This window comes from Carettochelys insculpta, chromosome 11 (genome assembly GCF_033958435.1).
Source record: "Carettochelys insculpta isolate YL-2023 chromosome 11, ASM3395843v1, whole genome shotgun sequence".
In the NCBI taxonomy this organism is placed as follows: domain Eukaryota; kingdom Metazoa; phylum Chordata; order Testudines; family Carettochelyidae; genus Carettochelys; species Carettochelys insculpta.
This window is the reverse complement of record NC_134147.1, coordinates 35,659,658-35,687,572: the sequence shown is the minus strand read 5'-3', so window position 1 is coordinate 35,687,572 and position 27,915 is coordinate 35,659,658. Positions and strand designations below refer to the sequence as shown.

General features: G+C 43.8%; 1 protein-coding gene across 3 annotated transcripts; it reads left to right on the top strand.

Moving 5' to 3' along the window:
- Window positions 1–574: 574 nt before the first annotated feature.
- TRNT1 (tRNA nucleotidyl transferase 1) lies at window positions 575–17,190 on the top strand. 3 transcript variants are annotated; one of them, XM_075005090.1, is made up of 8 exons: window positions 575–677; window positions 1,843–2,014; window positions 8,600–8,793; window positions 9,983–10,121; window positions 10,451–10,577; window positions 11,856–12,049; window positions 12,223–12,476; window positions 15,025–17,190. In XM_075005090.1, exons 2-8 carry the CDS (start codon window positions 1,843–1,845, stop codon window positions 15,268–15,270), a joined length of 1,326 nt encoding a protein of 441 aa, XP_074861191.1. In that variant the 5' UTR covers window positions 575–677; the 3' UTR covers window positions 15,271–17,190. The 3 variants fall into 3 exon arrangements, with proteins under 3 accessions (XP_074861191.1, XP_074861192.1, XP_074861193.1); XM_075005091.1 differs by lacking the exon at window positions 575–677 and adding an exon at window positions 759–1,551; XM_075005092.1 differs by lacking the exons at window positions 575–677; window positions 1,843–2,014 and adding an exon at window positions 6,555–6,876.
- The last annotated feature ends 10,725 nt before the right edge of the window (window positions 17,191–27,915 follow it).

Here is a 27,915-nt window from a genome sequence, read left to right as displayed (position 1 = left end):
GCAAAAAGAAATGCTGCTAAAAGTTAACTCTGAAACATGAACTTAATAAATGCAATGTGGGGATTTCATCCACAAAGAAGATGCTCAGGGGAGAGGGACCTCCCCCAGCATGGCCTGTGGGGGGGTGGGGGCTGCAGTAATCCAAGGGAGGCTTTTCAGGGGGAGGACAGCATGGAGCTGAGGCAGGCTGAAGGTTCAATGCTGGTTGTTTGACAGGTATGGGTGAGATGGGCTAAGCACCAGGACACTTGGATGCAGAGCCCACAGTCCCCTGCCTTTGCCCTTAGGGAATGCTGGGCCCCACAGCATGCACCTTTCCCAGGGGCCAGCAGGGGCCACTGGGCCCCACAGCCCATGAAGTCCCCAGGATCCCAGGGGAGGCGGGGTCCTACAATTCACACCTCCGCCAGGAGCCGGCAAGGAGCACTGGGCCATATAAACTGTATAGCCTCCATGGGCCGGCAGGGGGCGCGGAGCCGCACAACCCGCGTCTCCCTCAGGGGCCGGCAGGGGGCGCGGAGCCGCACAACCCGCCTCTCCCGCAGGGGCCGGCAGGGGGCGTTGGCTCTGCCATCCTCCTGTCCCGCCCCGCTCTCGCGGCGCTCTGCGCTCACGCGCCCTTCCCGGAAGCGGTGGCCGGGGCGGCGCGAGGGAGCCCGGCGCGCTCTGCAGGCTGGGTAAGGTGGCGGCGGTTGTGCTCCGCTGGCAGCGATCCGGCTCGGTCCAGCCCGGCCGTGAGGCGTCCGATGCTGGGGGCGGTGCGGCGGTGGCCGCGGCCGCTCGGGCTCCTGCCGAGTCTCGGGGCGGGGAGGCGGCTCGCGGAGGTGTTTGCCCTGGGCCCAGCTCCAGCCCGGCCTGAGGCAGCCACGTGCCGGCCCTTCCAGTCCCGCCGGGGGCGCGAGGGGAGCGGGCTTAGCACGGGGCCGGGCTGGAGCCGGAGCGGCGCTGCGTGTGGACGCGTTTGTTCCGGAGTCGGGTGGAGCTGACCCGAGCGGGTCCGTGGTGCGTCAGTTCCCGCCCACGACCCCAGCCCCCGTGCCTCAGTTTCCTGTTTGCAGAACAACCGTGGCGAGGCACGCGAATCTCGCAGGCACTGCTGGGCCGGGCCGCCCCGGAGCCGGGGCGCTGAGTGGGCCCTGGGCACGTCACCCTTAGGTGGTTGCCCGTTCTCGGCGTGGGGGTGTGTGTGTGTGTGCAGCTGTGGTAGCCATCACGTTTGAACGTTCAGAACAGAGGACAGGGCGGAGAGGGAGACGGTCTGTATCAGGATCTACCAGGTCACCTGGGAATGAGGTGCTGGAGCATTCAGGGTGTGGTGCTTTAATAGAGGTGTGCAGAGTGGGGGCCCCCTCCTCCCCAGAGAGTGTGACATTTCGTAAGGGGGGGAGCAGCATGATTTGCCCCCCTCCCCTCACGATTTCTCCCATGTGGCTTCTGCTGCAGCACCAAGGGAATGCCACACCCCTCCCCCACCCTGCATCGGGCCATTCAGCTTGTGCAGAGGCCCTGTGTCAAGCATCGGGGCAGTTGGCAACTTCCTGAATTGAAAAGGTACCTTCCTGGGGGTCCTCTCCCCGAGCACACTTCCCCTTTGGGGTACCCCCTCCCATATCCCTTCCTGTGGTTCTCCCATGGGGGTGGAGGGGAGCCTGGCTAATTGCAGGGCCAAAAGGGCGGGGGGGGGACACCTAAAAAGTTAGCAAACCCCTACTTCAATACACCGTGAGTTTGTAGGTACTGATACAGATACACTCCTTCTCGGGGATGCCCTTTTTTCAAAGTTCAAATGCGTCGTTAACCCTACTTTGTCCCAATTAAAAATGATCCATTCATTCTCTTTAGATGTGGTGTAAGCTGTTCCTACGGCGCTGTAGGGTGGGTCTTCAGCTTTTCACCCTCAGCCAGGGAGGAGTCCAGCTGCAGGGCTGGCCGCAGGGGCGACACTTGGTCACCATGAAGGTGGATTCTCCAGAATTCCAGTCTCTCTTCACCCCTGGGCTGAAGGGTGTGGCAGGTGAGAGGCCTTTATAACTCTATACCCAGAGGTGACTTCTGGTCAAGTGAATCCCAGAAAGAAGAATTAAGGAAAAATTATTATTGATCTGTAGTTCTGAACATTGTTAGTACTGATTGGAAGTTGAGGATGGTGGTGGGGGTCTACACCAGTTCCCCCTGTTAGCTGGGTATTTGGGTGGCCACCCAGAAGAGACTGAAGTGCTGCTCCACTGGTTTAGGCAGTGCCCACAGCCAGCAGCATGTGTTTCTAGTGGTGGGACATATCCACACACAACTGAGTGCACATAAAATTTCTTTCACACGTGGATGGAAAAAGTTGTCGGGAACATTAGTCCACACTACCACATAATTCATTAAGCTAATGTTAAGGGAAAATGAACTCAGCGCTGTGTGGGCATGTTACACACTGATGGTCGAGAAATATATTTTGGAACCAATTTGTTTGTGGACACAAGCGCTTTTCTCACCTGTGGAAGTATGTGTCAGTCAGAGATTTCACTAATATATGCCTGGGCTTTGTTTAGGCACCTCATTAGCATGCGGGCAGCCGCGGCACTTCGAAATTGATGCGGCTCGCCCTGACGGGGCTCCTTTTCAAAAGGACCCCGGCTACTTTGAAGTCCCCTTATTCCTATGAGCAGATAGGAATAAGGGGACTTCGAAGTAGCCAGGTCCTTTTGAAAAGGAGCCGTGCGGTGGCGAGATGCATCAATTTCGAAGTGCCGCAGCCGCCCGCATGCTAATGAGGCGCTGAATATGTATTTCAGTGCTACATTAGTAAATTTCAAAATGGCCATTTGCATGGCAGTTTTGAAGTTTTTGGCTAGTGTAGACATGGCCTGTGAGGTCTATTCTTAGGTTTCACCAATAGATATTAAAATCATTCAATGCTAATAAAGCCTTGCCAGAAATACTGTGTTCAGGGCACCACACTTATGGAATTGAGTAGACATATTGGAGAAATTCCAGAAAAGAGCAACTAAAATGATTACAAGTCTGGAATATTTGATTGGTGAGGAAGAATTGAAAAACTTTGGTTCATTTAGTCTGGAGAAGAGAAGACTGAGTGGGACATACCAGTCTTAAAATGCATCAGAAGTTTTTATAAAGGAGAGAGTGATCGGCTGTTCTCCTTATCCACTGAGGATAGGGCAAGAAATAATGGATTTAAACCTTAGCCAGGGCAACTTAGGTTAGAAAAAACTTCGCAGTTGTCCAGCTAGTTAAGCATTGGAACAAATTTCCTAGGGAGTCTTTTAAGAACTGGTTAGTCAAAAAATTGTCAGGAATGGTCTGTAAGTAAAAGTTAGTCCTGCCTCAGTGCAGGGGCTGGATTAGAATATGTAAAAAGGTTGTGAAAGTCCTGCAGTGAACATATATCACATTACAAATCATTGTGTGTGTGTGCTGTCTTTAAAATAGGTGTTACAAAAAGTATGGTTTGACATTATTTCTTAAGGACCAACTCGTATTTACATGCATTGTGGCTCTTGAATTGTTGAGTTTATGCTGAATTGGAAAAAATGGCTCTTCTTGCTATTTTAGTTGCTGATCCCTAGAATAGATGACCTCATGAGCTCCCTTCTAGCCCTAAGCATCTAGGACTAACGTTTCAGATATGCTTAACTTCATCATCAGCAACAGCCATGGGCTCAATGCCTGTTGGTGCCTGGTGCCTCCCTCACTAGTTCCTTCCATCTTTTCCCTGTCGAGATTGGGGTGGCTTCTATAGACTAGCTCTACACCCATCTACTATATCAGCTACCCATTGTCTGTGGGGTCATCTTCTCCTCTCCTATTTTGTTATGCCGAATACTAAGGTCTTGACTTTTCGTTTGTCGTTCATTCTGAAGATAGTCCCAAATACCTGTAGTTTCCGTTGTATAACCTTCTGCAGTAGGTTCTTTTTCAGCTGTCTCTTCCTATATACTTCCTCTTTGATGACATTCTGCATTCATCCTATTCTCAGGATCTTGCTATAACAACTCCTCTCATACACCTATATCTTCCTCTGAATCTTTTGTTATCTCCTGTATCTCACATCTGTACAACATGCTGCTGAATACACGTTTTCAGTATGCTCATTTTCATCCCTAAGCTAATAACTTGCCTTAAAAAGTCTTGTCTTTTTTTTTCATAAGTGTCGTCAGCACAAGCCCTGGGCTCTCACATTCAAGCTGGCTTTTTTTATTTTGCTCATTTGTATTTGCCAAATTGAACCTTAGCAACCTCTCTGTGTTCCAATTATGGCATTTCCTTGTACCACTGTCTTCCTGACTTTCACTCCTGGATATTCTCTCTCTCTCTGTCTCTCTCGGACACTAGGGGGAGTTATCTGTCGTTTCAAGACCACATATCTTGTGCTATTTAGATATGAGCTGTCCGTTTTTGGGCTTTTAGCCGTTCAGTGTTTATTGAAAATAATCAGGAGGGTATTTTATTTTAAACTTTGCAATTGTAGTGCCAGTAGGCACAAAGAAGTCTTTAAAGAGCCGCATGCGGCTCTGGAGGCACTGGTTGCAGACCCCTGACTTAGGATGAAACACAGAGCCAGTGTTCAACTCTTCCAGGACGCTAGTGTTCGCGCGCTTATCCTCCTAAGCAATACTTGGGATTCTCCTCAGGTAGCATTGGTAATATTGGTCAAGTGCCTTCAGATGACACTTCTGTGTTGTCCAGGTTTCACATGTGTACAGTAGCATTGGAACAACCACTGCATGGTATACAAGGAGCTTTGTTGTGGGATAGATGTCCTGGTTCTTGAAGACCCTTTTCTCAAGTGGGTGAAAGCAGAACTTGCATGGCTCAGACGCTACTGGATTTCTGCATCAGTGTTGACTTCAGTGGAATGATGACTTCCATGGTATGGAAAGTGTTCCACGTTTTCCAGCAGTTCTTCATTGACTTCAATAGAAGGTACAGGATATTGTCCCATCAGCAAGGATTGGTGGAGCACCTTGATCTTTTTGATGTTCAGTGTGAGGCCAAGATTCTCGTATGCTTCAGTGAAGGCACTTAAGGTGGTCTGAAGGACTGCAGGAGAAAGAGCAGCGACCATTTTGTCATCTGTGTACTGGAGCTCCATGATTGAAGTTGTGGAGGTCTTGCTTTTAGCCTTCTGTTTCCTGAGATTGAAAAGCTTCCTGTTAATTCTGTAGACAGTCTTCGTGCCATCTGGAAGCTTGACATCAATGAGGTGAAAGGTAATGGCAGTGAAGATGCCAAATGGTGATGGGGCAATGACGCAGCCTTATTTGACTTCCATTTTGACCTCAAAGGGGTCGCTTTGGGATCTGTTGTTCAATACTGTGGAAGTCATGTTGTCATGAGGCAACCTCAAGATGCTAATGAGTTTTTTGGGGCAGCTGATCTTTGACAGCATGGTCCGCAGGGTGCAATGATTGACTGAGTCAAATGCTTTGGTCAGGTTGATGAAACTCATGTATAAGGCTTGGTTTTGTTCACAACATTTTTCTTGCAGTTGCCAGTTGCTGAAGATGTCTGCTGTTCCTCAGGTCGAAAGCCGCAATGGGATTCTGGGCGAATTTCTTCTGAGAGTGGCAGGAGTTGGTTTGCAAGGATTTGAGCTAAGATTTTGCCTGCTGTTGCCAGGAGGGAGATGTCATGATAGTTTCCATAGTCTGATATGTTGACCTTCTTGAAGATCAGTGTGTATCTGAAATCTTGTGTCATCTGCTTTCTATCCCAGATCTTGAAAATCAGGAAGTAGAGTTGTTTATGGAGCTCTGGCCTTCTTTGAAGACTTCGGCAGGGATTCCATCTAGACCGACTGCCTTGTTGCACTTCATCGCTTTGATGGTAGCTTGGACCTCACTCAGGATAAGAAGTGTTGCAAGATCGTCCCGAGACGGCTGCTGAGGGATTTGCTCCAGGGAGTCTAGAACCAAGGGGGGGTGGGGGACCGTTCAAGAGCTAAGTATGCAGAAGAAGACGCCTCTGCATCACTTCGTTTAACGTGGCGGGACTGTTGCACTGCAGCCACCACGTGGTTCTTCACAGATAGAAGGCTCAGATCCAGTGGCATGGGATATATGACAACTGGGAGTTTCCTGTCTGCTGCAGCCTTCGTCCGCCTTTACAGATGTTGTAGCATTACCTTTGCGATCCTCCATCTGTTCTGCCATTGAGAACGTTTAGGATCGTTCTTTGTTTGGATCCTCCCCCTTGAGCTTGCTGCCATGGGTGACCTTGCTGGGAGTACGAGACTCCCTATGGCATCACTCTCAGATTCACTGGAAAACACAAGCCTGCTCACTATGACAAGGTGACAATCCAAAGAGTGAGTACTATGTGGACTTAAAATATTGTTAAATAACTTTGTAAAATAAAGACTAAATACATTGAAATAACTTCATGTGTGGTTTTATTCTCACTGAAGATATGTTTAAGGGGTAACACTTTAATATATCTTCTACTAAAATGACTTACATGCTTGAAACTGAAAGCTTTAAACAACTATTTTCCCCCCATTTATGCTGTTTCCTTGTTTGCATTTGCAGGGCCAGGAGACGGAAAGGGCGGGGGAGCAGTTGCCATAGAGCCGAGCAGTTGCCATAGAGCCAAGCAGTTTAAAAGGGCCGGAGGATCTCTTACGGCAGCAGCAGTGGATGAAATTCCGGGCCTTTTAAATTGCTGCCAGAGCCACATGAAGCATGGTCTGGGTGGTGCAAAGAGGTGCATGGGCCTAGTCCCACCCCTTCTCAGCTGCTTGGAGCTGTTACAACCTCTACCCTGAAACATACACCTTGTCCAGGGCCTGGTGAAGTCTCTCACCAGCCCTGTGCTTGTCATTCAGCTAGGGTAGTGAAATGGGCTTGACCAAAGTGCCTGCAAACTGTAGTAAGTTCGGCTTGTAATCTATTTAATTTCCTGTTTCTCATATGCATTGTTCTCTTGTACTGTTGAAATGCTTATACTTAAAACTCTTAACTGAAATAATAAATGAAAACATTTTTGTTCATAATCAGTTGAAACAATGAACAAATCTAGTTTTGTACCGAAACTAATATGTACTTTTGTTTCTTCAGTATTCACTTTACAGTGAAAAGGTCTAAAAACCACTGCCTTGCTTTAGCAAACTTGGGTATTTGAGTATGTTTGTATCAATAATATGCACTTTGTGCATTTCTCTTTTATTTTTAGTTGAAAACAGATCTCATTTTTTGAGCCTGAGCTTTTCTTTTAAACTCGGTGTGGAACAACTGATCTTGACACCACTCAAATATGGTGTTGCATCTCTGACCTTAAATTGAGGTAGTAGCAATTTTGAAGTTATTGCATCAGTAAATATTTCAGGAAGAAAACATTAGTGTGTGTGAAAACTGCACTATAATAATATTTAGTATATTACATTGTGTCACTTGCTGAACCGTGATAGTGATGTACTGATGTCTTTGAAGGGAGTCTTTTGAAACCTTATTTTTAAAATACATATATAATTTTAATAAAATTAGCTTACTGCCTCAGAGAAAATACATGCATAGTTTTAACTCACGAACCTTGCAGCTATACTAAAATAAAAGTAGTGTAAGGCTTGTAGGAGCCACTTTTATAAACTGGGGAAATTGCTGCTTGTTGGTAAAATATTAAAACAGGGACATATTCTTGTTTTACCAGTGCAAATGTGACAAACATTAGTATAAATTCCAAAGAAAATAATTCACCTCATAATTTATGTCAAGAAAGTGCTAAAACAGCAACTAACTTTTATAGCTCTTCAAGGTCAGACGGCATTTCTTCACATTCTCTGTTCAAGCTGGATCATTACCAGTAGTAATTCTCAGACCAAAGCTCACAAGCCAAATGAGATTCTTTAATGTGTCTTCTGCAGCTCTTTGCAGCACATGATATTAACACATTGTGTAATTTAACTAACTGATTATAGTAGATAAAATAATACTTGGTCAGTCATTTTGATGTGAGACTTGTGTGGAAACATGCATATAAACACATACGATATGAAGTGGAACAATGAATTCTCGCTGCTGTGGCTCCTTTACATAATGTAGGTTGCTAATTTGGTTCCTGAATCACTGAAGTCTGAGAATCAGCACTTCAAACTGTTGTTCCCATGTTTTAATTTCATCTAAACCCAATGGTAGATGTGTGTTTGAGTGGGCACTTATGCCATTCTTGTTTAGGTCCTCTGGTGGTGCTGTTGCAACTTTATAGCAAGTATAACCATATCACAGTAACCTTCATATTTATTGGCTAAATGCACAAGGTCATGTTGTCTCTATTTGCCTTTTGTGCCAAAAAAAAAAAAAAGTGTCTGTTATTGTGACATTTTGGTCTAGATTTTTGGTTGTGTGTATGTAGTGTTGTGAATGCAAACGTGTATTAATGCATTCATGAATGACCAGTTAAGCAATTAGCTGACTTGACTGTGCACATGCTCAGTGGGGTTTTTTTTACATGCGGTCCTGTTACTTGTGCATATCTGATATTTTCCATATATTTGAAAATCTGCCCTAATATGTGTTAGCCACATTTACAGCTAAAGATAGATATTGCATTTTAAAAAGAAAAATATTCTTACGTTGATCTTTTTTTTCTTTTCCAGAGTTATTTGAAAAGGAAAACTATGAATTAAGAATTGCTGGAGGTGCTGTAAGAGATTTGTTAAATGGAGTGACACCTCAAGATGTGGACTTTGCCACCACAGCTACACCTACTCAGATGAAAGAAATGTTCCAGACTGCTGGTGTTCGTATGATCAACAACAGAGGAGAAAAACATGGAACCATTACTGCCAGGGTAATCACAAACTTGTTTTTTTTTTTTTTAATTACGTTGCCTCCTAGAAGTTCGGAAAGATCAGTTAGGTCAGGGGTCAGCAAGTTGTGGTTCTGGGTACTGCTGCCGCTGAAATAAAGGAACTAAATTTAATTGGCTTAACAGCCAGGAGGGTGGTGGAGGGATCTGGCTGTTAAACCAATTAAATTTAGTTCCATTATTTCAGCAGCAGCAGGGTAGGGGAAGTGCTAAACCCACAGGAGAGCTGGAGGGAGGGTGGCAGAGTCTGCTCCTGGTGAAGCCACGCAGCCCTGCTCAGGAGGAGGGGCAGCTATGGAAGAGCAGCGGCAGCGCGCGCAGCTGGAGGAGCTCATCTGCAGAGGTGGGTTCATCCTGGGGATTGCGGGAATGGGGAGGGTTGGGGCTGAGAGAGGTTAAGCCTGGGGATGTGGGGGGGGCAGGTTTGCAGGATAGGGAGTAAAGGTTGAGGATGAAGGGGGGTGGATTTGAGGGCTGAGGAGGGTAAAGCCTAGAGATGAGAGTGGGTTTGGGGCTGGGTGTGGGGTAGAGCCTATCCCCAGTGCAACATTTTCCTTGTTGTCATTTCCTCGCCAATCCAGGCATGAAAGTAACTTAAATTTTCTAACTGGTACAAATCATTGTGTGCTCTGTTCTTAAAATAGGGGTTATGGGAAGTACTTTGACATTGTTAAGTACTGTTTCATATTCACATGCATTGTGGCTTTTGATGTATTGATTTTGTAACCGAATTTGAAAAAATGGCTCTTACTGTTTTGGTTGCAGAGTCCTGGGTTAGGTAATCCAGTCCCCATATAAAATTAAGATCTATTGCGCCCAATGTGATACCAATTTACTTTTCCAATAGTAAACTGATAAAATATTTTTTATGATATACTATACTTGGTCCTAGCCAAAATACCATTGCATCTATTTCTTCCAAGAACGGTATAATTATTTGGCTTCTGTTTTGTGAACAGCAAGTATAGCACCCCAAGTAGCATCAGATAGTTAAAAATGACACCTTACCTGATTTAAAGGTAGTGAACCTATTCTGATTTTTCTGTTCATAAAATTCATAGTACATTTGTTTAGAAGCTACCTGTGCGGAAAGAAACATTAAACTCTTGTACATTGATTCCTTTTCCTAATTGCATTTGAAGGTAAAACAATAATATTGTATGAATTGCAGCTCCATGAGCAGAACTTTGAAATTACCACACTTCGAACTGATGTAGTCACTGATGGACGACATGCAGAGGTGGAATTCACAACTGACTGGGAAAAAGATGCTGAAAGAAGAGATCTTACAATCAATTCTATGTTTTTAGGTAACTTATTTTAAAAATAAAATACGATTTCTGTGTTACGGTTGAATGTAAAGTTTAATCAAGGCCTTCAACCAAAGCCACAATCTGTCTTCACTTGTTCCCATGTTATTCATGTAGGTAAATGAGATTGCCCAAATAGGGTAGATCCGACAGATAAAAGGGCATCTTGGCTTTTGGGTCTTCTCACCCAAACATTTTCTTCATCTACCCACTAATAGCATATCTTGTTAAAATTAAGCATATAATTGCTGGTGCTTAAAGTTAACTAAATTCTGTGCTGTGTTAAATTTACTTAAGTGCACCTGTTAAAAACCCTTCTTCTGTACTAGGTTTGGATGGCACACTTTTTGATTATTTCAAAGGTTATGAAGACTTGAAAAACAAGAAAGTCAGATTTGTAGGACATGCAGGCCAGAGAATACAAGAGGATTATTTACGAATACTGAGATATTTCAGGTAGTGTTATTTTACTTTACTAACTAAAAAATGATTCATATTGGATTATTTTCAAATAAAATCTTGACAAGAGCATTCTATTTTGCAGCTAGTTGATAAATGGAAACATAGTGTGTCATGAAATATACTCAATCCAAGCTCATATAGTGCCTTTTTCTCAGTAAGGTAGTGAAAATAAAGAACAAAATTTAATTGGGGTAATAATTTTCCTTGTGCAGCGAAGAGGGTGATGGGCCTTATCATATTGTTTTCTAAGGCAGCTTCATGTCCCAATTATTAACAAAACATCTAGTTTGGAGAAACAAGACTGGGTCATATTTAGAACTGTGGAGTTAACTGATAATATGAAGCTCGATTTACTGCCTCAGGGATAGCTGTGTTAGTCTGTATCTGTAAAAACAGCAAGGAATCCTGTAGCACCTTAGAGACTTAATTGATTTGTTTAAGGCATAAGCTTTTGTGGTAAAAAATACTTCATCAGATGGAAACCCCATCTTATGAAGTGGATTTTACCTATGCAAACTTATGTCCTAATTAATCCATTAATCTCTACGGTGCTACTGAACTCCTTATTGTTTTTGCTCAATTTAACTGGTTACTCTGTGCTCCCTTAATGGTTCTAATGTTGTTATGGCTAGAAATTTTCAGCTGTGAATTGGATTTTTTCTTGGGGCTACCACTGATCTGGAAATATTTATGAATGACATGTTACCTGACAGCATACAGGGAGGGGAAAGGGGGTGTTCAGAAGGTTCAAAAATGTTAGATAATCATAACCAGCTTAGAAATTGCTTGGCTTATAGAAGTCAAGGGCCTGATTTTTTTCAAAGGTATTTTATCATTTTAAGATGAATATAGGCACCTATTGGAATTTTCAAAAGTGCTTGAACAAATCAGGTGCCTAACTCCTGTTAGGCATCTCATCTGTGCTTCAGGTGCTTTTGAAAAGCCCATTAGGTACCTGAATACCTTCTAAAAATCAGGCCCAAAGACTGATTCTGTCCCAAGTTCTTCCACCAACTTTCTGTAATACCTTTTTCAATTGTGCCTCTATTTCAGCTGTAAAATTATGGTGATGGTGCCTTTGAAAGTGTGATGTGCTTTGACATCTTTCACTATAAGACACTATAGAAGATGTAATTAAGGAAGATCACTTGTACTTTAATACTCTGTAAATACTTTAAGATTAGGACAGTTAATATTGTCCAAGGTGATTCTCTGAGAAGTAATAAACATGAGAATCATTAATTGTAGTAAGTTAGAATTCTTGTTTCCTAGGTTTTACGGAAAAGTAGCAGAAAAGCCTGGTCATCATGAACCTAATACTCTGGAAGAAATTAAAAAAAATGCCAAAGGTTTGGCTGGCCTATCAGGAGAGAGGATTTGGATGGAACTGAAAAAAATACTTGTTGGAAACCACGTAAATCATTTGGTTCGACTTATGTATGAGCTCGATGTTGCTCATTATATAGGTAAAGTACAATGATGGTTGCATAAGAATAACTGCAGAACAGCATATTAAGATGGTAATAGTTTCCATAGACATTTGTGTTTTTGTGCAGTATTTGATTAGACTGCTACTTCTGCCAATTTGCTAATTTTTTGTAACACTATTTCTTGATGCTTTTTGTGTGTCCTCCTTCAGGATTACCTGTTAATGGGAGTTTAGAGGAATTTGACAAAGTCAGTAAAAATGTTCAGAATCTGTTTCCAAAACCAATGACCGTTCTAACATCACTGTTCAAGGTGCAGGATGATGTCATAAAACTCGATTTGAGGCTGAAAATCTCAAAAGAAGAGAAGAATCTTGGCCTTTTTATAGTGAAGCATAGAAGAGACTTAATCAAAGCTACAGATAGTCCAGAACCACTAAAGCCATATCAAGACTTCATTATAGATGTAAGTGCATTTCACATCGTCTGTTTTATTTCTTATATTAAATTAAGCTGAAAGTTCTCACTTAAGACGGATAGGAAAAAACGAAGTGTTATCCAATGCATAGGACACTCCAGAGTGAGTCACAACTAATGCTAATCATGTCACTGATCTCATTTGTAATTTGGGTTACTTACTTCTCACCAGAGTTTCCCCACCTACAGTATAGGAATTGTGATACTTTATTTCCTTTAAAATGTCCTCTGAGATTTGTGGATGAAAAGTGCTATATGCTGGAGTTTTGTTCCAGGAGAATTCTGTTCCAAAAAATTAAAAATTCTACACACAATATTCTAAAAGTCTGTAAAATTCAGCATACCTTATTTGTCAAAATAACCCGAATATAATCATATCAGTTTCAATTATTTTGGTAATATGTTTCAAAATACCCATCACCAAATATGTCTGTAACAGTACACTCAAAAAATCAGAAAATATTTGGCAAGTAGATTTGTTACTAAGCAAATTAATGTAGAACTTTGAATAGTTCTTTTTAAGTTCAACACAAATGTATATTTTCAGACCCCTTAGAAACAGGGCAAAGGCTTGGGGAAGTGTGTGGTAATGGAGGAGTTGAGGGAGAGGGACAAAGCCTGAGAGTAAACCTGGAAGATTGATGTGTGTGGGTGGAAGTATGGAACACTTTGGCTGCGTCTACACGTGCACGCTACTTCGAAGTAGCGGCAGTAACTTCAAAATAGTGCCCGTCACGTCTACACGTGTTGGGCGCTATTTCGAAGTTGAAATCGACGTTAGGCGGCGAGACGTCGAAGTCGCTAACCCCATGAGGGGATGGGAATAGCGCCCTACTTCGACGTTCAACATCGAAGTAGGGACGTGTAGACGATCCGCGTCCCGCAACATCGAAATAGCGGGGTCCTCCATGGCGGCCATCAGCTGGGGGGTTGAGAGATACTCTCTCTCCAGCCCTTGCGGGGCTCTGTGGTCACCGTGGGCAGCAGCCCTTAGCCCAGGGCTTCTGGCTGCTGCTGCTGCAGCTGGGGGTCCGTGCTGCATATACAGGGTCTGCAACTAGTTGTTGGCTCTGTGTATCTTGCACTGTTTAATGAAAGTGTGTCTGGGAGGGGCCCTTTAAGGGAGCGACTTGCTGTTGAGTCTGCCCCGTGACCCTGTCTGCAGCTGTGCCTGGCTCCCTTATTTCGATGTGTGCTACTTTGCCGTGTAGACGTTCCCTCGCTGTGCCTATTTCGATGTTGGGCTGAGCAACGTCGAAGTTGAACATCGACGTTGCCAGCCCTGGAGGACGTGTAGACGTTATTCATCGAAATAGCCTATTTCGATGTCGCAACATTGAAATAAGCTATTTCGAAGTTGGGTGCACGTGTAGACGTAGCCTTTAGCTTGTGGGGTCAGGGAGGGATTGTTAGGGAGTTAATTACTATAATAAATGAATTGCTTGCAACATAAAACACCTAGGTTTAGTATTTTGAGGCCCACTCAGTGTCAGAATTGCCATTCACCTGGACACCTGTATCACACTTTAATACCTAAATAATCCAAAATTTTCAAATTTGACTGTATTAGGCTTCTAAATTCCATATGGATGTCCCTACCTTTTAGCTGTGCTGCACTAACCCAGTTGCATAAGGAAGCAGCTTTTGCATGATTTTCTCATCCTAACTTGAAGGCAGACCAACCTGAAATACTGGACTTAAACATGTTTGAGTTTGACTATTGAGTTATTCTGTACAATTCCTTGCAAACATATCTGGGAAATGTTTTGTTTGGCAGCAACTGTCCCAGCTCATCTCTATTGCTGCATTAACAGAGAAGAAAAAAGATGGCTTTCAGGAGGGCCCTAACTATAAAGAGTTTTATAAATTAAATTCAACCATTTGAATTATGCACAAAATGAACTGGAAACTAGTTCAGTCTCTGAAACACAGGTCTAATACGTTCCTTATGAGAAGTACTATTAAGTAGGCAGTGAAGCCCATTCTGCTACAGATGTAACTTGAATACACTGTAGGATTCTAGGCTCGAGGTGAGTAAGGCTTGGTTCACTCTAGTAATAGCCTCTTTGCCAATTAGATACCAGAGATAATGGTCACTACTACTATTGCCACTATTGTCTGGATTTCCAGAAAGCCTCCAACAATTAGCCAAAATCCCCAGGTTGCAAACCTAAGTAATAAGAGAGGCTAACTTACTTGGGCTGAAAAACACCACCTCCACTATTTCTTCACATTTGTTCAGCCTTCCTTCCCCCACACTTCCCCTAAATGCTGAAATCAACTTCTTACCTGGGTCAGTCTGGTAGCTTCAGTGTCTCGCTTGGAAGTTGCAGTCTTGGTTAGCTTTCCCCAACATCTAATCAACTGCATAACCTGGGTCCACCAAGATGGAGATGTTTTGTATATGTTAACCTCTCTGGCTGTCAAGAGGGTGCCAGATGCTGTGTCAGTTTGTGATGTTGAGTAGGAACTGATCTGAGACTAAGCTGTATTCTGACACTTAATAGTTACCGAGTGTGTTTTGTTTTGTCTTAAAGTCTAGGGAACCTGATATGAATGCCAGGATCTGTGAGCTTCTCAAATACCAAGGAGAGGAGCATCTTCTCAAGGAAATGCAACAGTGGTGTGTCCCTTCTTTTCCTATCAGTGGTCATGATTTAAGAAAAATGGGAATTTCTTCTGGAAAAGAAATTGGAACAGTGTTACAGCAGTTAAGGGATCAGTGGAAGAAAAGTGGTTACCAAATGGATAAAGAAGAACTCTTAAGTTGTGTAAAGTTGTAAATTTAATAGTGGGATTTTATGCTAATTTAATAACATAATTGTATTCACCTTTTTACAAGGAGAGTCAAATTAATTGTAAACATAGTGCTGCAACCAGCCAGTATTGCTTTTGAGTTGAAGATATTTCCGTGCAGAACCGTTTCATGTTTAAAATTCATACTGTGCTCTGAATGCAGGATGTTAGCTATGTGGTAACATTGGAGTTTTATTTGTGCCAATCTGACTGATAAACCTACCTCTGATTGTTATGCTTAAATGGTAAATAATTAATACTTGAGTGCTTTTTTTTTCCTCATTTCTTCCTAATGGCAAGCAGAGGTCACACAAGCATTCTTATTATTCTGACTGAGTTATAAACAAGGTGAATGACTTCTGTGTTCCAGATAAAAACCTTTTTGTTGTATTATTTTTGCCTGAGGGAGTCTCATACTCCTGCAAATAATGAGATCTAAATATTTTTTGTAGTAAAAGCTGAGTATCAGATGTGAACATGTTTCAATCAGCAGTTCCTAAACAAGTGATATGTGAAACATCACTGTTTTCCTAAAGAGGTTAGTTTATATCTTAGTTCCAAAATTAACTGTAGATTAAACCAATGACTTGTCTAGGTCAATATCATAACCATCTACTTGGTAATAAGTACTTTTGTGTGTCTTATGATTTTTACAATCTTTTGTTTCTCATTTTACAAACATACAAATTTATGGTGCCCCTCTGTCCTTTTTCTGAAGTAAATTAACTTTTGTACATGGAATGAGGAAGTGTAACACATGAACACTGAAAACTAAAGCAGATCCAGTGGTATGAGGCCAGTTTTCTCCTCCCAGTGTCAGATAATCCCATATTGCTGTACTAAAAGAAAACCACCTCCTATTTTGATTACTTGCGAGAAGTAATTCCCTTCTTGCTTTTTCCTACAAAATGGAGTAAAAGAGTTGGGATATTTTTGCTTGACATACCCTGGTCAAAATGAACGTGAACTGTATACAGGGGTGTATCTGCTTTGAATTGCCAACATTCTAATGAAATATAGGAATGCTAAAATTTGAGGGGGTAAGAAACTGACTTGAAAAATATATTTAACACAGTACATACTAACCCCACACCACAAAAAATTACTTTGTGGCCTACTTCTTTCCACCCTTATTTATGGTTAGTGTCATTTAGTGAATTGAAATTAATGGGATTATTTAAAAAAAAAAGAGAGCGAGAGAGAGACTAACATAAGGTGGCAATAAAATCAGAACACTTTTACAGCATACTGTGTATTTGTGTACTTTTTATACAATTATTGCTGGGGGGATTGTGGTTGAAATTCCAGTTACTTGCACAGTGAACACCTGACAGATTATTCTGTAGATATTTAGGGCCAGTGATCAGAAGCTGAGGAGAAAACATAAATCCTTGAGTGTTGTATTTTCATGTTATTAAAAGTAGTGTTGTATTTGTTAGTCTGTTGATATATTATCAGACCATTCCACCCGTGCAGTTTGTAAACTAAAGTTACTAGGTTTTTTTTCTTCATTTTGCTGTGGGAAAATGACACAATTTAGCACTGATGTATACCCTTCCCTCAAAGGAATTAAAAACATTGTATAAACCTGCATTAATCCTTAAAGCAACCCTGTGAGCTATCAGCTTTAGAAATTCTCTTTTAAGTATGAAACACCGAGGGAGGTTTTGGCATCTGTGACCTTTTTATCCTTAAACTTCACATTCTCAGCAGATTGAGAAGCAAGTGGCTTTGTAGTATGATTAAAAACGTCCCTCTGTTTTGAGTGCAACCTGCTTACCACCGCTGATCAAATAGCTCAGTTGTAGTTCTTATTAAATGTGTGGTCCCTACTTCACAAGAACTGAGTGCTCAACATTTCTGTCTCAGAATTTGGAGGAAATTAAATTAGAAGATGTGGAACTGTGTGACATTGTCATGTTGTGAATCACTTCATAACGTTTTAAACAAACTGATTTTATTGAATTCTACAGAACATTAAAACCTGCTGTTAATAGCTCTCTATTCTAATGCAGTATGAAATTTAATTATATTAAATTCCACAATTAAGTAACAAAGCAGTTGTAACTATCACGGTCAGAATTACTTTAGTCTGTTCCATAATATTGATTTGTTATTTATAATTTGTATTAATTTATAAAGGTCCATATAACAGTCACATTAAATTTCAAAGACCCCGTTTACACAGCATTCCTCTTGTGAGAGAGGGATGCAAATGAAGGAACTCGACATTGCAAATGAAGCACTGATTTACAAATCTTGTGCTTTATTTGCATAATCTCACATGATTGCGTGGTCGGGAGAGATTTCGGCAAAAAAAATGCAGCCATGTAGAGGGGTTTCTGTAGGCAGAAACACCCTTTTTCGACAGAACCCTTATCTCTGAAAAAATCAGGTACAAGAGTTCTGTTGAAAAAGGGGGGTTTCACCAACACAACCCCCTCCGAAAGGTGGTTGTGTTTTTTTCCAGAATCCCCTGCCAATGCGATTGCATGAGATAATGTAAATCGTGTGCTATTTGTAAATTAGTGCTTCATTTGCAATGGTGAGGGACAAATGTTGGGGAACCCCCCTTCTGCTGACACATGCCTCCTCCTTCTTGGAATATAGGGATGTCAGCGAAATGCTGATAAGGTGGCAGATTTCTGCCTGTAGACCTCTAGCCTGACAGAAGCCTGCAGTTTAGTCATAGCCTAGTACTATTTACTGCTCATAAAATAGAGTTAACACAGGGTTTCCCTTGCTTGGCAGTGCTAGTACCCATCTAACACAAGAAGCGGGCCTGTGCTGAGTGCTCTGAACAATAAGAATTACAGAGTAAAGGGACCTGCTGCCCTGGTGCCTCTTTTTGTCAATCCAGTCTATGAAGTTCCACATTCTACCCACTGCCTAACAGGTTGAGAGAGTAAGTAGGCCATCCTAGCCGTGTCTACACGTGCACGCTACTTCAAAGTAGCAGCACTAACTTCGAAATAGTGGCCGTCATGGCTACACGTGTTGGGCGCTATTTCGAAGTTAACTTCGACGTTAGGCGGCGAGACGTCGAAGCCGCTAACCCCATGAGGGGATAGGAATAGCGCCAACGTCGAAGTAGGGACCGTGTAGTCGTTGCATGTCCCGCAACTTCAAAATAGCGGGGTCCGCCATGGCAGCCATCAGCTGAGGGGTTGAGAGATGCTCTCTCTCCAGCCCCTGCGGGGCTCTATGGTCACTGTGTGCAGCAGCCCTTAGCCCAGGGCTTCTGGCTGCTGCTGCTGCAGCTGGGGATCCATGCTGCATGCACAGGGTCTGCAACCAGTTGTCAGCTCTGTGGATCTTGTGTTGTTTAGTGCAACTGTGTCTGGGAGGGGCCCTTTAAGGGAGCAGCTTGCTGTTGAGTCCGCCCTGTGACCGTTTCTGCAGCTGTGCCTGGCACCCTTATTTCGATGTGTGCTACTGTGGCGTGTAGGCGTTCCCTTGCAGCGCCTATTTCGATGTGGTGCTGCGCAACGTCGATGTTGAACGTCGACGTTGCCAGCCCTGGAGGACGTGTAGACGTTATTCATTGACATAAACTATTTCGATGTTGCTACATCAAAATAAGCTATTTCGATGTACGCTTCACATGTAGACGTAACCCTGTGTGCTTGCAAGGCAGCAAGCTCAGGCTCTGTTTGACTAGTTGACCAGCACTCAGCATAGGCATGCTGTTACTGCTCTGGCACCCAGCCCACCCACTTAAACAAGGCTACCAGTTTCAGTGTCTTCAATCTGCAAATCAGAGCGCCTCAAATATGTCTGCCAACATGTTGCAAAGTTCTTGAGCCCTGAGCACATTGCCATCAGACATGGGGCCTGGCTGCACAACCAGTGGTGACAAAGCAGCACCACACAAGTGCACCATATTTTTTTGTTTGTTTGTTTCAGGCCTGCGGTTATTTCCATGTGTATGTGTTTGGCCTTACATGTTAGCCAAATTCCTTCTTATAGGTTAGGCCTCTATAGCAACCTGCAACTTGGCTAACTTTATTGAGTCAGATTTTTAATGGGCAAAGAGTGTGTTTGGTGCTGCAAGATACAAGGAAGTCTTGACAAGTGTTCTGTTTGATGAAAGATTGTAACACTGAGGAAGGAATTGGTGTTAAGTGTCAGAGCATATCATATGTAACGTATCATAAAAAGGGAGGTTAAACAAGTCAAATTGCATAAGGAAAATAAACGCAAGTGCAAGTGGAAATGTCTTTTTTCCTAATAGGTTAACCCCTAACTGGTGTAGTGACAGCTGATACATTGGAGATGATCGGAAGGAAGACGATATAATTTATTTCTCACTCAGAAAATGAGCCCAGTTCCTCTTGTAGCCTCATTTTTGCTGAGATAATATTTCTGCACTAAGGCTGTATTAATAAGGATTAAGACTGTTCTTCTGATGAGTTTTGGCGCAGTGCTAGTAATTTGCTATTTAAAGCATAAGTCTGAGGAGGGTTTCTTCAAATGAGCATTTTATCTTTTTCCACTATGGAAGGCAAGGGAAGCAGCTCTGGCTAAAAAAAGGCACAACAAGAGGGCTATCATTGCCTCAGCTTCCTGTTGCACATATCACACACAGCAAAAACGTGTAGCCAGCTAACTGACCGAACCCCGGTAGACAATCTTAGTGGCCATCACCCAAACTTCTGTCCTGTGTAATCAATAAGAAAGAAAATTGTCTGCCCTTCCTGCCATTCAGGGACCAAGGAGAGCTGGGGGGCGGGGGTTAGATGATGTCAGCGTTGACATTCTCAGCCAAGAGCAGCTTAAAGAGGACCCTAACTGGGGAGATCAACAGCAGGAGAGGCACTTGAGCAAGTGCCTGTTTGTGACTATGGCACTGGACTGGGCTAGCTGCATCATAGATTTTCTTGGCAAATCACTTCACTGCTCTGTGCCTCAGTTTCCCATCTGCAAACTAGGGGTAATACATCCCTATGGAATAGAGGAGTTGAGAAGATTTCTCAGATCATCCGACACCTTGTTTTGTTGTTTACATCTTTTTTGCTGTTGCACTTCTGTCACTGCAGCACTTCCCCTTTTCCTGAGCTATGCGCTTAGTGTCAGTATTGTTGATGAATTGTGCAGTCCTTGACCAGACATTGGTTTGTTACTTCAGCTTTATTAATAAGGAACATGAAAGAAGTTGCTATATGATATTCTCTGAAGTGCAGCACTATGACATGCGCCTGACACCTAAGGGGAACTCTCCAAGTTACTTCTATCAGCTGCCATTAATTATGTGACATTACAAGTTGCAGCTTTCTTTACGTCACTAGAATCCAAGCCATCAGTTTGTTCTGGCTGCTGTGGTGTTCTTTTTGTTTTGGCGAGCCTGGCATGCTAGGTACTGAGCCATGAACCACCTGCTATGTGGAGTAACACATAGAATGAATGTACCTTGATTTTGCTAAGTTTCCTGGGGGCTAAGGAGGATGTGGGGGGCAGAGGGAAGCTGCAGGTCTGGCCCCACACCATGCAGGACTCAGGCCAGAAACCCACGCTCTAGTGGTGGCCGCTACACCGTCTCGGCATCAGGGCTCCATGCCAGCCCTGTGCCACATCAGGGGCCCTGGGGTTGGGGGGGGAGGCAAGGCCTCCAGACTGCCCCCCCCCAACACCTTGCAGGGCTCTGGCTCTAGCCCCATGCTGCCACGGCGCACTTTGCAGATGGTGCTTCTGCTCCCTCCTGTGCTACGGGGGGGGCAGGCCCAGGGCTAAGCTCCTGCCACATGCCATTTAAAAATCAGCTTGCCTACCAATAGTGGGATATTTGCCAGGTTGGGGGTGGGTGGGGCGGTGGGGATTGACAGCTCGTGCTTTAAATAGCTTGAAAGATTATGGCACACAGCACAATGGATGGGAGATGTACTGGCTTTTAGGCTAACACCCATTAGCACAACAGTTATGCACAACAGTGCCATGGCCCATTATTGGAGCTCCTAGGTGCGACAGCAAGACACGTATGACTACTATGATGACTCTGTTGTTTGGTTTCCCAACTAGGAAGGAAAACAAACTCCAGCAAATCAAGGGTTAAATCATTACCATTTTGAATTAAGAAGGGCAGTTTGCAACCACCTGAGTCACACAGAAGTGACAAAAGCAGAATTTTTATTCCCTCCCCACCCCCAACTTAGCTCTAGTTCTACTATAGAATTCAGCCATGAATGGACGCAGGTTGATTTATGAAGGGGCTTGTGCTGCATTTGCAATGAGCTGACTTTTTCCCCAAGACGAAGACAAATCTGTTGCATTTTACATGAGCAAAATGATTATTTCAACCTAATTGTATTTTATGACACCAGTTTAGTTGTGCCTTATGCTCATGGACTGTGACTGCTATTGCTGGGTGTTGGGCAGCATCCTTGTACAACAAATACGTACCCAGTGGAATTGTAGTGTAGTTTATCACAGGGCCCACACAATACAACATCAAACTGACTGAGGCTGTGCTGCCATGGCCCTGCTACATTACAGCACAAGTGACACATGACTACAATGTATCAGCTGAAGGCAAGTTACACTTGACAGATGCTGCTTACCTTGTCTTTTAAGCTCACTGCCTCTGCAGCATTTGCTGTCAGCAAACTGTATCATGTGGGCTTGGTTAAGCCATTTGGCACAAGGGAGTTATAACATGGCTAGGGCACTACCAGGTACATGCGCCATTAGAGACAATTGCAGAGCCACAAGACTTGAAAATTGGTAAATGTCCCATTTTTCAACCTGAAATGTCACAGTATTGTAACTGCAGGGTCCTGACCCAAAGGCACAGAGAAAGAGAGAGAGCGGGCGCGCGTGGTTTTTTTTTTTTTTGGGGGGGGGGGGGGGGGGGCGTCACAAAGCTCCACTTCTACCGCCCTCATTTCTGTGCTGCAGCAGCAGAAGAGCTTCTGGCAACCTCAGGCGCTTCCAAGCGGCAGCGGTAAGGCTGCTGTCCCCGGAGTACCACTGGTGTTTTGGAGGGGCGGGGGAGAGAGCGGCTCCTCACTGCTGGTCCTAGCTGGCTAGGGAGCAAAAAAGACTTGTTTTCTCTACCTTCCCTCAGTGGTGCAGAAAGCTCTACACGCCCTGCCCCACATGACTGCAGGAACCTCAGACTAGAGAGTGGCATCTGGAGGTTGGGGGAGGTGGAGGGGGTGTTGGGCTGGGCCTTCACAGACTCAGAGCCATTTGCGGGAGACGGACAGCGCCTGTCCTTTCCTTGCCCAGTTGGTGATAGGAAGCCTCCTTTGATGGGATGCACCAAGGACTAAAGTGACATCAAATTTCACAGGGAAGGACTGAGCTCACAGTCCTGAAATTGGTAGCACCACCGCCACCCCCCCCCACCCCCCAGCTAGGGGTACGCTAGTGGAGAAAGTTGACTTACTTAAGCTATGCAACACCAGCTATGAGAACAGAGTAGCTGGAGTCAACCTACATTAGGCTGACTTTCTATGCAGTCCCCGCAGTGGGAGGTTGTGCAGAGATCTGCTCCCATCAACTTCCCTTACAACCACAAGGCATACTGAGGTCAATGAGGACACGCTGCACATTTGAAGTGCAACCGCTGGCCCAGCAATCATCCTCTAGGTAGAGGTGTGCCCTAAATATAGTTAAGAGCTAATGGGCGGAACATTTCCCATCTGTTGTGCAACCAGGATTAATGATGGAATAAAGGGCCTGTTAGGTCCTTACACAGGCAAGCTGCAGAAATATGGACCTTATGCGACTGACTAAGCTAGACTTGGCCCGCCCTGTCACATTAACTTCCAGCAGGGCAAGGCATTAAAGAATTAGAGGGTTGCAAACAATGTGCAGCAGCTGCCACGCTCCTCCAAGCACAGCTGAAAAGTCAGGGTCACAGTACTGATTGCTGTGCACATTGGAACCAAAAAAGGCACTTTGGATGATTGGTATTATTGCTCATTGTGAGCCTCTCATTATGCTCAGGTCTCTTGGGTTTTTCTTACCTGTGATTTCATTTCACTGCAAACAGACCATATAATGAATGCATAGTACCATTGCATGCCTTGGAGCTCAGTGTTTTGTACATTCAGTGAGCTGTGTATTTAAATGCTATGGGCCAGCTTGTCGGTTGGTATAAATTGCTATAGCACCATGAACTTCAGTGAAGATTTACTGGCGCTTGGGCACTGGTCCTGTACGTCCAGTCTGTGGCATGCTTTTGATTTGTCTTCTCAGTATTTTAGTACTGAGAAAAAAAATCTATTGGGCTTGGCTCCTGAATAATGAGCAGTTTTGAAAATTTTGTCCTTTCTATGAAATGTAGAACATGGCAGATGCTGTGAAAAGTTTCACAGACGGGCCAGTTCCTCTTTTCATCTTGGGGAGGTATACTTTGCTTTCACAGAAATGCTAATTGGCTCATAGCTCTCTGTAGCCAGCCAGAACTCCATCTTTCTCAACGCCATCTTGTTTCCTGGGTGCTTCTGAGCACCAAAAGGTTAACAGCTCAGCCCTGGAATGCCTGCGAGCGCAGACGTGCTTATCTCAGCCACAGTCTTTTGCATGCTCTGGAGCAAGAGACAATGGGCTAAGAAACAGCTGAGCCTCGCACTGCCCTTGGTTAATTACCATCAGTCGATTCGCCTACACAAACGTCCCAGACGAAGGAAAAATCTCCAGCCCATAAAGGAAAAAAAAAGCCCTAAAATTATCTCCACCCCACAGATGTGTACTAGCCTTGTGAGAACTAGTGTCTCAGACAAGTTAAGGCAACTGGCACCCTTTTAGGTGAGGACAAAGCGTACGTGATCCAATGGGTATAAAGAAGGGCCTGGCAGACCCCCTAATTGAGCTCCAATTACCTCAACCTGCCGGTCAGGAGGGTTGTTGCCTCCCAAGCTCCTCGTTATTTATTGCTTCTCGCTGAGGTATTGAGTGAAACACTGGCCAGGCCACGTTGGTAATGCAGGGGTGAGAATAAGACCTGTCAAGTTTATTGCTTTCCTTTTGTTTTCTTTGTGCACATTCAGTAATAGGTCTAGGAATTGTTACATGCTAGCTATTGGCAACTAAAGAGCAAAGTGTAAACCTTGTAATCTTTGTAATAAAGTATAAAATCTTGTAAGCTTGCAACAAAGCTTATATATATATATATCTTGTAACCATAAGAGCTTCACTATTTTAGTTAACTAAACAAGTAATTGGTTAAGTGGTAACCTGACCCTTCCTGTTACTGTGCAAACTGAACACAAAAACAAAGAACCCAGCTGCTTTTCAGCTGTAATAGCCTGGTCACTGGTGGGGTGTATTGAGAGCTAAGCACTGAGTCATGCTGCCTCCACGGAGCAGACTCTTGGGGCACCTGTCAGCCTCTCTGGCTGCCCGCTGCGAAGGGACCTCATCCTAGCAGTTAAAGACTCGGGTGTTAGGACCCTGGGGCATCCATCAGCCTGCCCGGGCTGCCCACTGCAAAGGGGCTGTCTGTCCTAGCAGTTAAAGACTCAGATGAAAATAAGGGCATAAGTGGTACCTCACCCGACCATCGGCTAACAGTCTCTTGACTCTGCCCACGGCCCTGAGTGTTATTCTGTGTTCCTTACTGAATCATACAATGGCTTTGTGCAACTTACTTCTCATTTCCCCCTCAAATGACAATATTTCAGCCCCATTTTAAAAGTAGAGGTCTACACCTGAGTAAAGTCTACAACACTGAATATTAAAAATCCCCTGAAAGCTTTTATTTCTGGAAATTAATCTTTACTCCCTAAACTTTTGTGAAGTCCTGCTCTGCCCTGGTAGGAGTTTGGTGTGGTTCACCTCATATGCTGTTGTAGTTACATTGGAGTAAGCGTAATTGAGTCCCCTATAGCATGCATGAGCAATGTTTGTGCATTGAGATCCATTTGGCTCAATCTGATAGAAGAGCATTATCTTTGTTTTACTTGCCCAGCTGGCATAGACATGAAGGCTCATTAACTTCAGTGGGACTCGCTGTCTCAGATGATAGTTTTTACAGCAATACTAACCTTTTTGTTCCCATACATTGGAGTTACTAGTTGGTGAGTAAAATGTGCACAGCAAATGAAATACAGATTGGAGCATTTTATGGACAAGTGCTGCCATATTCAGACCTAGATTTAGCTTTTAAATCAGTTTGTCCTCTAAGTCCTCCAAAAGTCATATTTATTTTTTTAAAAAGTCCCAAAGAGATTAAGGAAGTCATATAACATGCTGCTGTTTCTGACCACGTGTAATTTCTCTGTGGATTAAGTAAAGCCTCTGATAATATCTTTATCCTGATCTAGTATTTTATCACTGATTTTATTCAGGTGGTTGACTTTCTTAGGAGCTTCAATAAATCAGCAAATCCTACAGAATTCTGTGATGCATGAGTGCTTATAGTCTAGTAATTCCCCCATCCTCCCCTCCAAATCCTCTTCAAATTTCAGTGGGATAGTAAAGATTGTTACTTTAACAGAATGTTAGTGTTAAAGGAGCTATCAGTGCCCTTCATTATCAGTGTGTGTAAAAGGACAAGGATTTAAAGTCTTGACATTTTAGGTAATTTCTTCATAACCCGATAACACAATAGTTCCTGGAAAGTCTGGAATTCAATTCAACATGCTCCACTACCTCCATATAACCTTTAAGTACAAGTTGTACAGCCTCATTTAGTCATAATATCTTTAGACAACTTTAGACAAAAATGCATATTCAGCTTGGATTTGTTCTCCTCCGTGGCACATGCTTAACACCACCATGCAGAATCTTTGAGTCTATACCCAACATAATAGCTATGCATTCAGTTGCCACTAAGGATTTGCACAATGCTGAAAAAAACACACGCTCTCCCCGCTTCCCGCCCCCCCCAAAAAAAAAAAAAAAAAGCAGGGCCATCTTAAATTTGTACAACTTGTTTTTGAGACCATGTATGCTGTTTTTTTCTGCATGCAGGATCTTTTGGGAAGTGTGGCAGCTAGAAATGCATCTTTGTAGCTCTGAACAACTTTTCAGCCGTGATTACAAACTGCTGGAATATGCTAAAAAGAGCAAACATTTTCAGTCTGCATTGCTGCCTGCCTGAAAAGCCTATGCAGAAGCTTAGCTATACGCCAGCACTGGTGGAAACATAAAGACGAACTGGGCGAGATGTACATTGCACACTTACTGGTATTTAGTAACAGAGAGTAAGCTGTGCTAGGCTATACACTATCAAAACAAAAAGCAGTCACACAGCACTTTAAAGACTAGCAAAATAGTTTATTAGGTGAGCTGGATGTGGTCTGAAGAAGTGGGTCTGCCCCACGAAAGCTCACCTAATAAACTATTTTGCTAGTCTTTAACGTGCTACTTGACTGCTTTTTTTTTTTTTTTTTTTTTTTTACTGGTATTTGTCAGTGATACTAACCATCAAACCTTGCCAGGTAACAGGAGACAAATTCTTGCCCTAAGTCTTGGGATAAAATTTTCGAAAATGCCTAAGTGAGATACATTTCATTTTCAGGTGACTTAGGCTGTTAGCTCAGTGGTGCCCAAACATTTTTTGTTGTGCTCCTCTCCCTCTTTCACTCCCGCACCCCCCCAATAATGGACTCAGTCTGCACCCTACCCTACCCTTCATTACTGCACAGCTGTCTCAGCAGTGGAGCTTGGGCTGAAGGCAGAGCTGGGGGCAGAATAGTGGGTGCTTCCTGGCCCTTAGAACAAAAAACAACAGCAAAACCATGTTATGCTAGTTCAGTAGGTAACTTAGCCCAAAGGCTAGCACGTCAGAGGGGAACAAGTTCCAGATGCTCTTGGATCTTTATCAGCACATTGTTGGGTTCAGTTCGTATCTAAGCCAAGTCTCGGCTCTGTTGAATTCTTGATGTGGGACTTGAGCAAGATGTGGAGCAATGGTGCTTTACACCATTTTTTCTATTTCCCTCCATCCTGCAGCCACTTGGTCCCTATGCTTATCTTAGGCATTCAAGATGCTTGTAACAGCTTTTATGGCTCTCGTTTTGCCTCAGTCTCCTCCTCTCTACTGATTCTGCCGTGCCAAACATATCATTTTTCTGACTCTCCCATATTTCCTTCTGCTCCTTTTCCACACCTCTCCCTGTACGTGGCTCAGCAAAGCCCATAGCTACCCTTTCCTCAAAACTCACTTTTTCCTGTGACAGCTGACAAAAACTAGCTGCCGAAGTTAGTGACTTGTATAGCTAAACCTTCTGTTAATGAAGCACTTACTCGTTTCAGTGGAGAGAAATGATGGGATGCTAGAAGAGAGGGACACCAGAATTGGAACTGAAGCTAGGGCTTAGGGTGCCCATCCCTTCAAAAGACAAAAGTGGGACACATGCAGGAGCCTTGCACCCCCCTGTGGCGCTATACCAGCCCCCAAAACCTCACTGCGGCTTCTCTTCTTCCTCCCTGTTTCCTGGCTCCTGCGGTCCTGCCCCCTGGCCAGGTCAGAAGGTGGAATCGTGCAGTAGTAAGAGCTGCCCAGGGAGCAAGGGCCACTGCGGGGAACCCCAGACCCAAGAACTGCCCTAGACACCTGAGAGCAGCCTCAGCCTGTGTCCCTACTTCTAGGGAGAGCCACCTGCTTGGGGGGGCAGGACCCCCTACAGCAACATGGGCAGCTCTTCTAGCCAGACATAGGCCCTGGGGGAGAGGTGCAAGGG

What these genes read in the sequence shown, in the direction of transcription:
- TRNT1 (XM_075005090.1), top strand. Translation starts at nt 1,843, where the DNA reads ATGTGGTGTAAGCTGTTCCTACGGCGCTGTAGGGTGGGTCTTCAGCTT. An exon ending in TGGGCTGAAGGGTGTGGCAG is followed by an intron (nt 2,015 to 8,599) that starts GTGAGAGGCCTT and finishes TTTCTTTTCCAG; the next exon opens with AGTTATTTGAAAAGGAAAAC. An exon ending in AATCAATTCTATGTTTTTAG is followed by an intron (nt 10,122 to 10,450) that starts GTAACTTATTTT and finishes CTTCTGTACTAG; the next exon opens with GTTTGGATGGCACACTTTTT.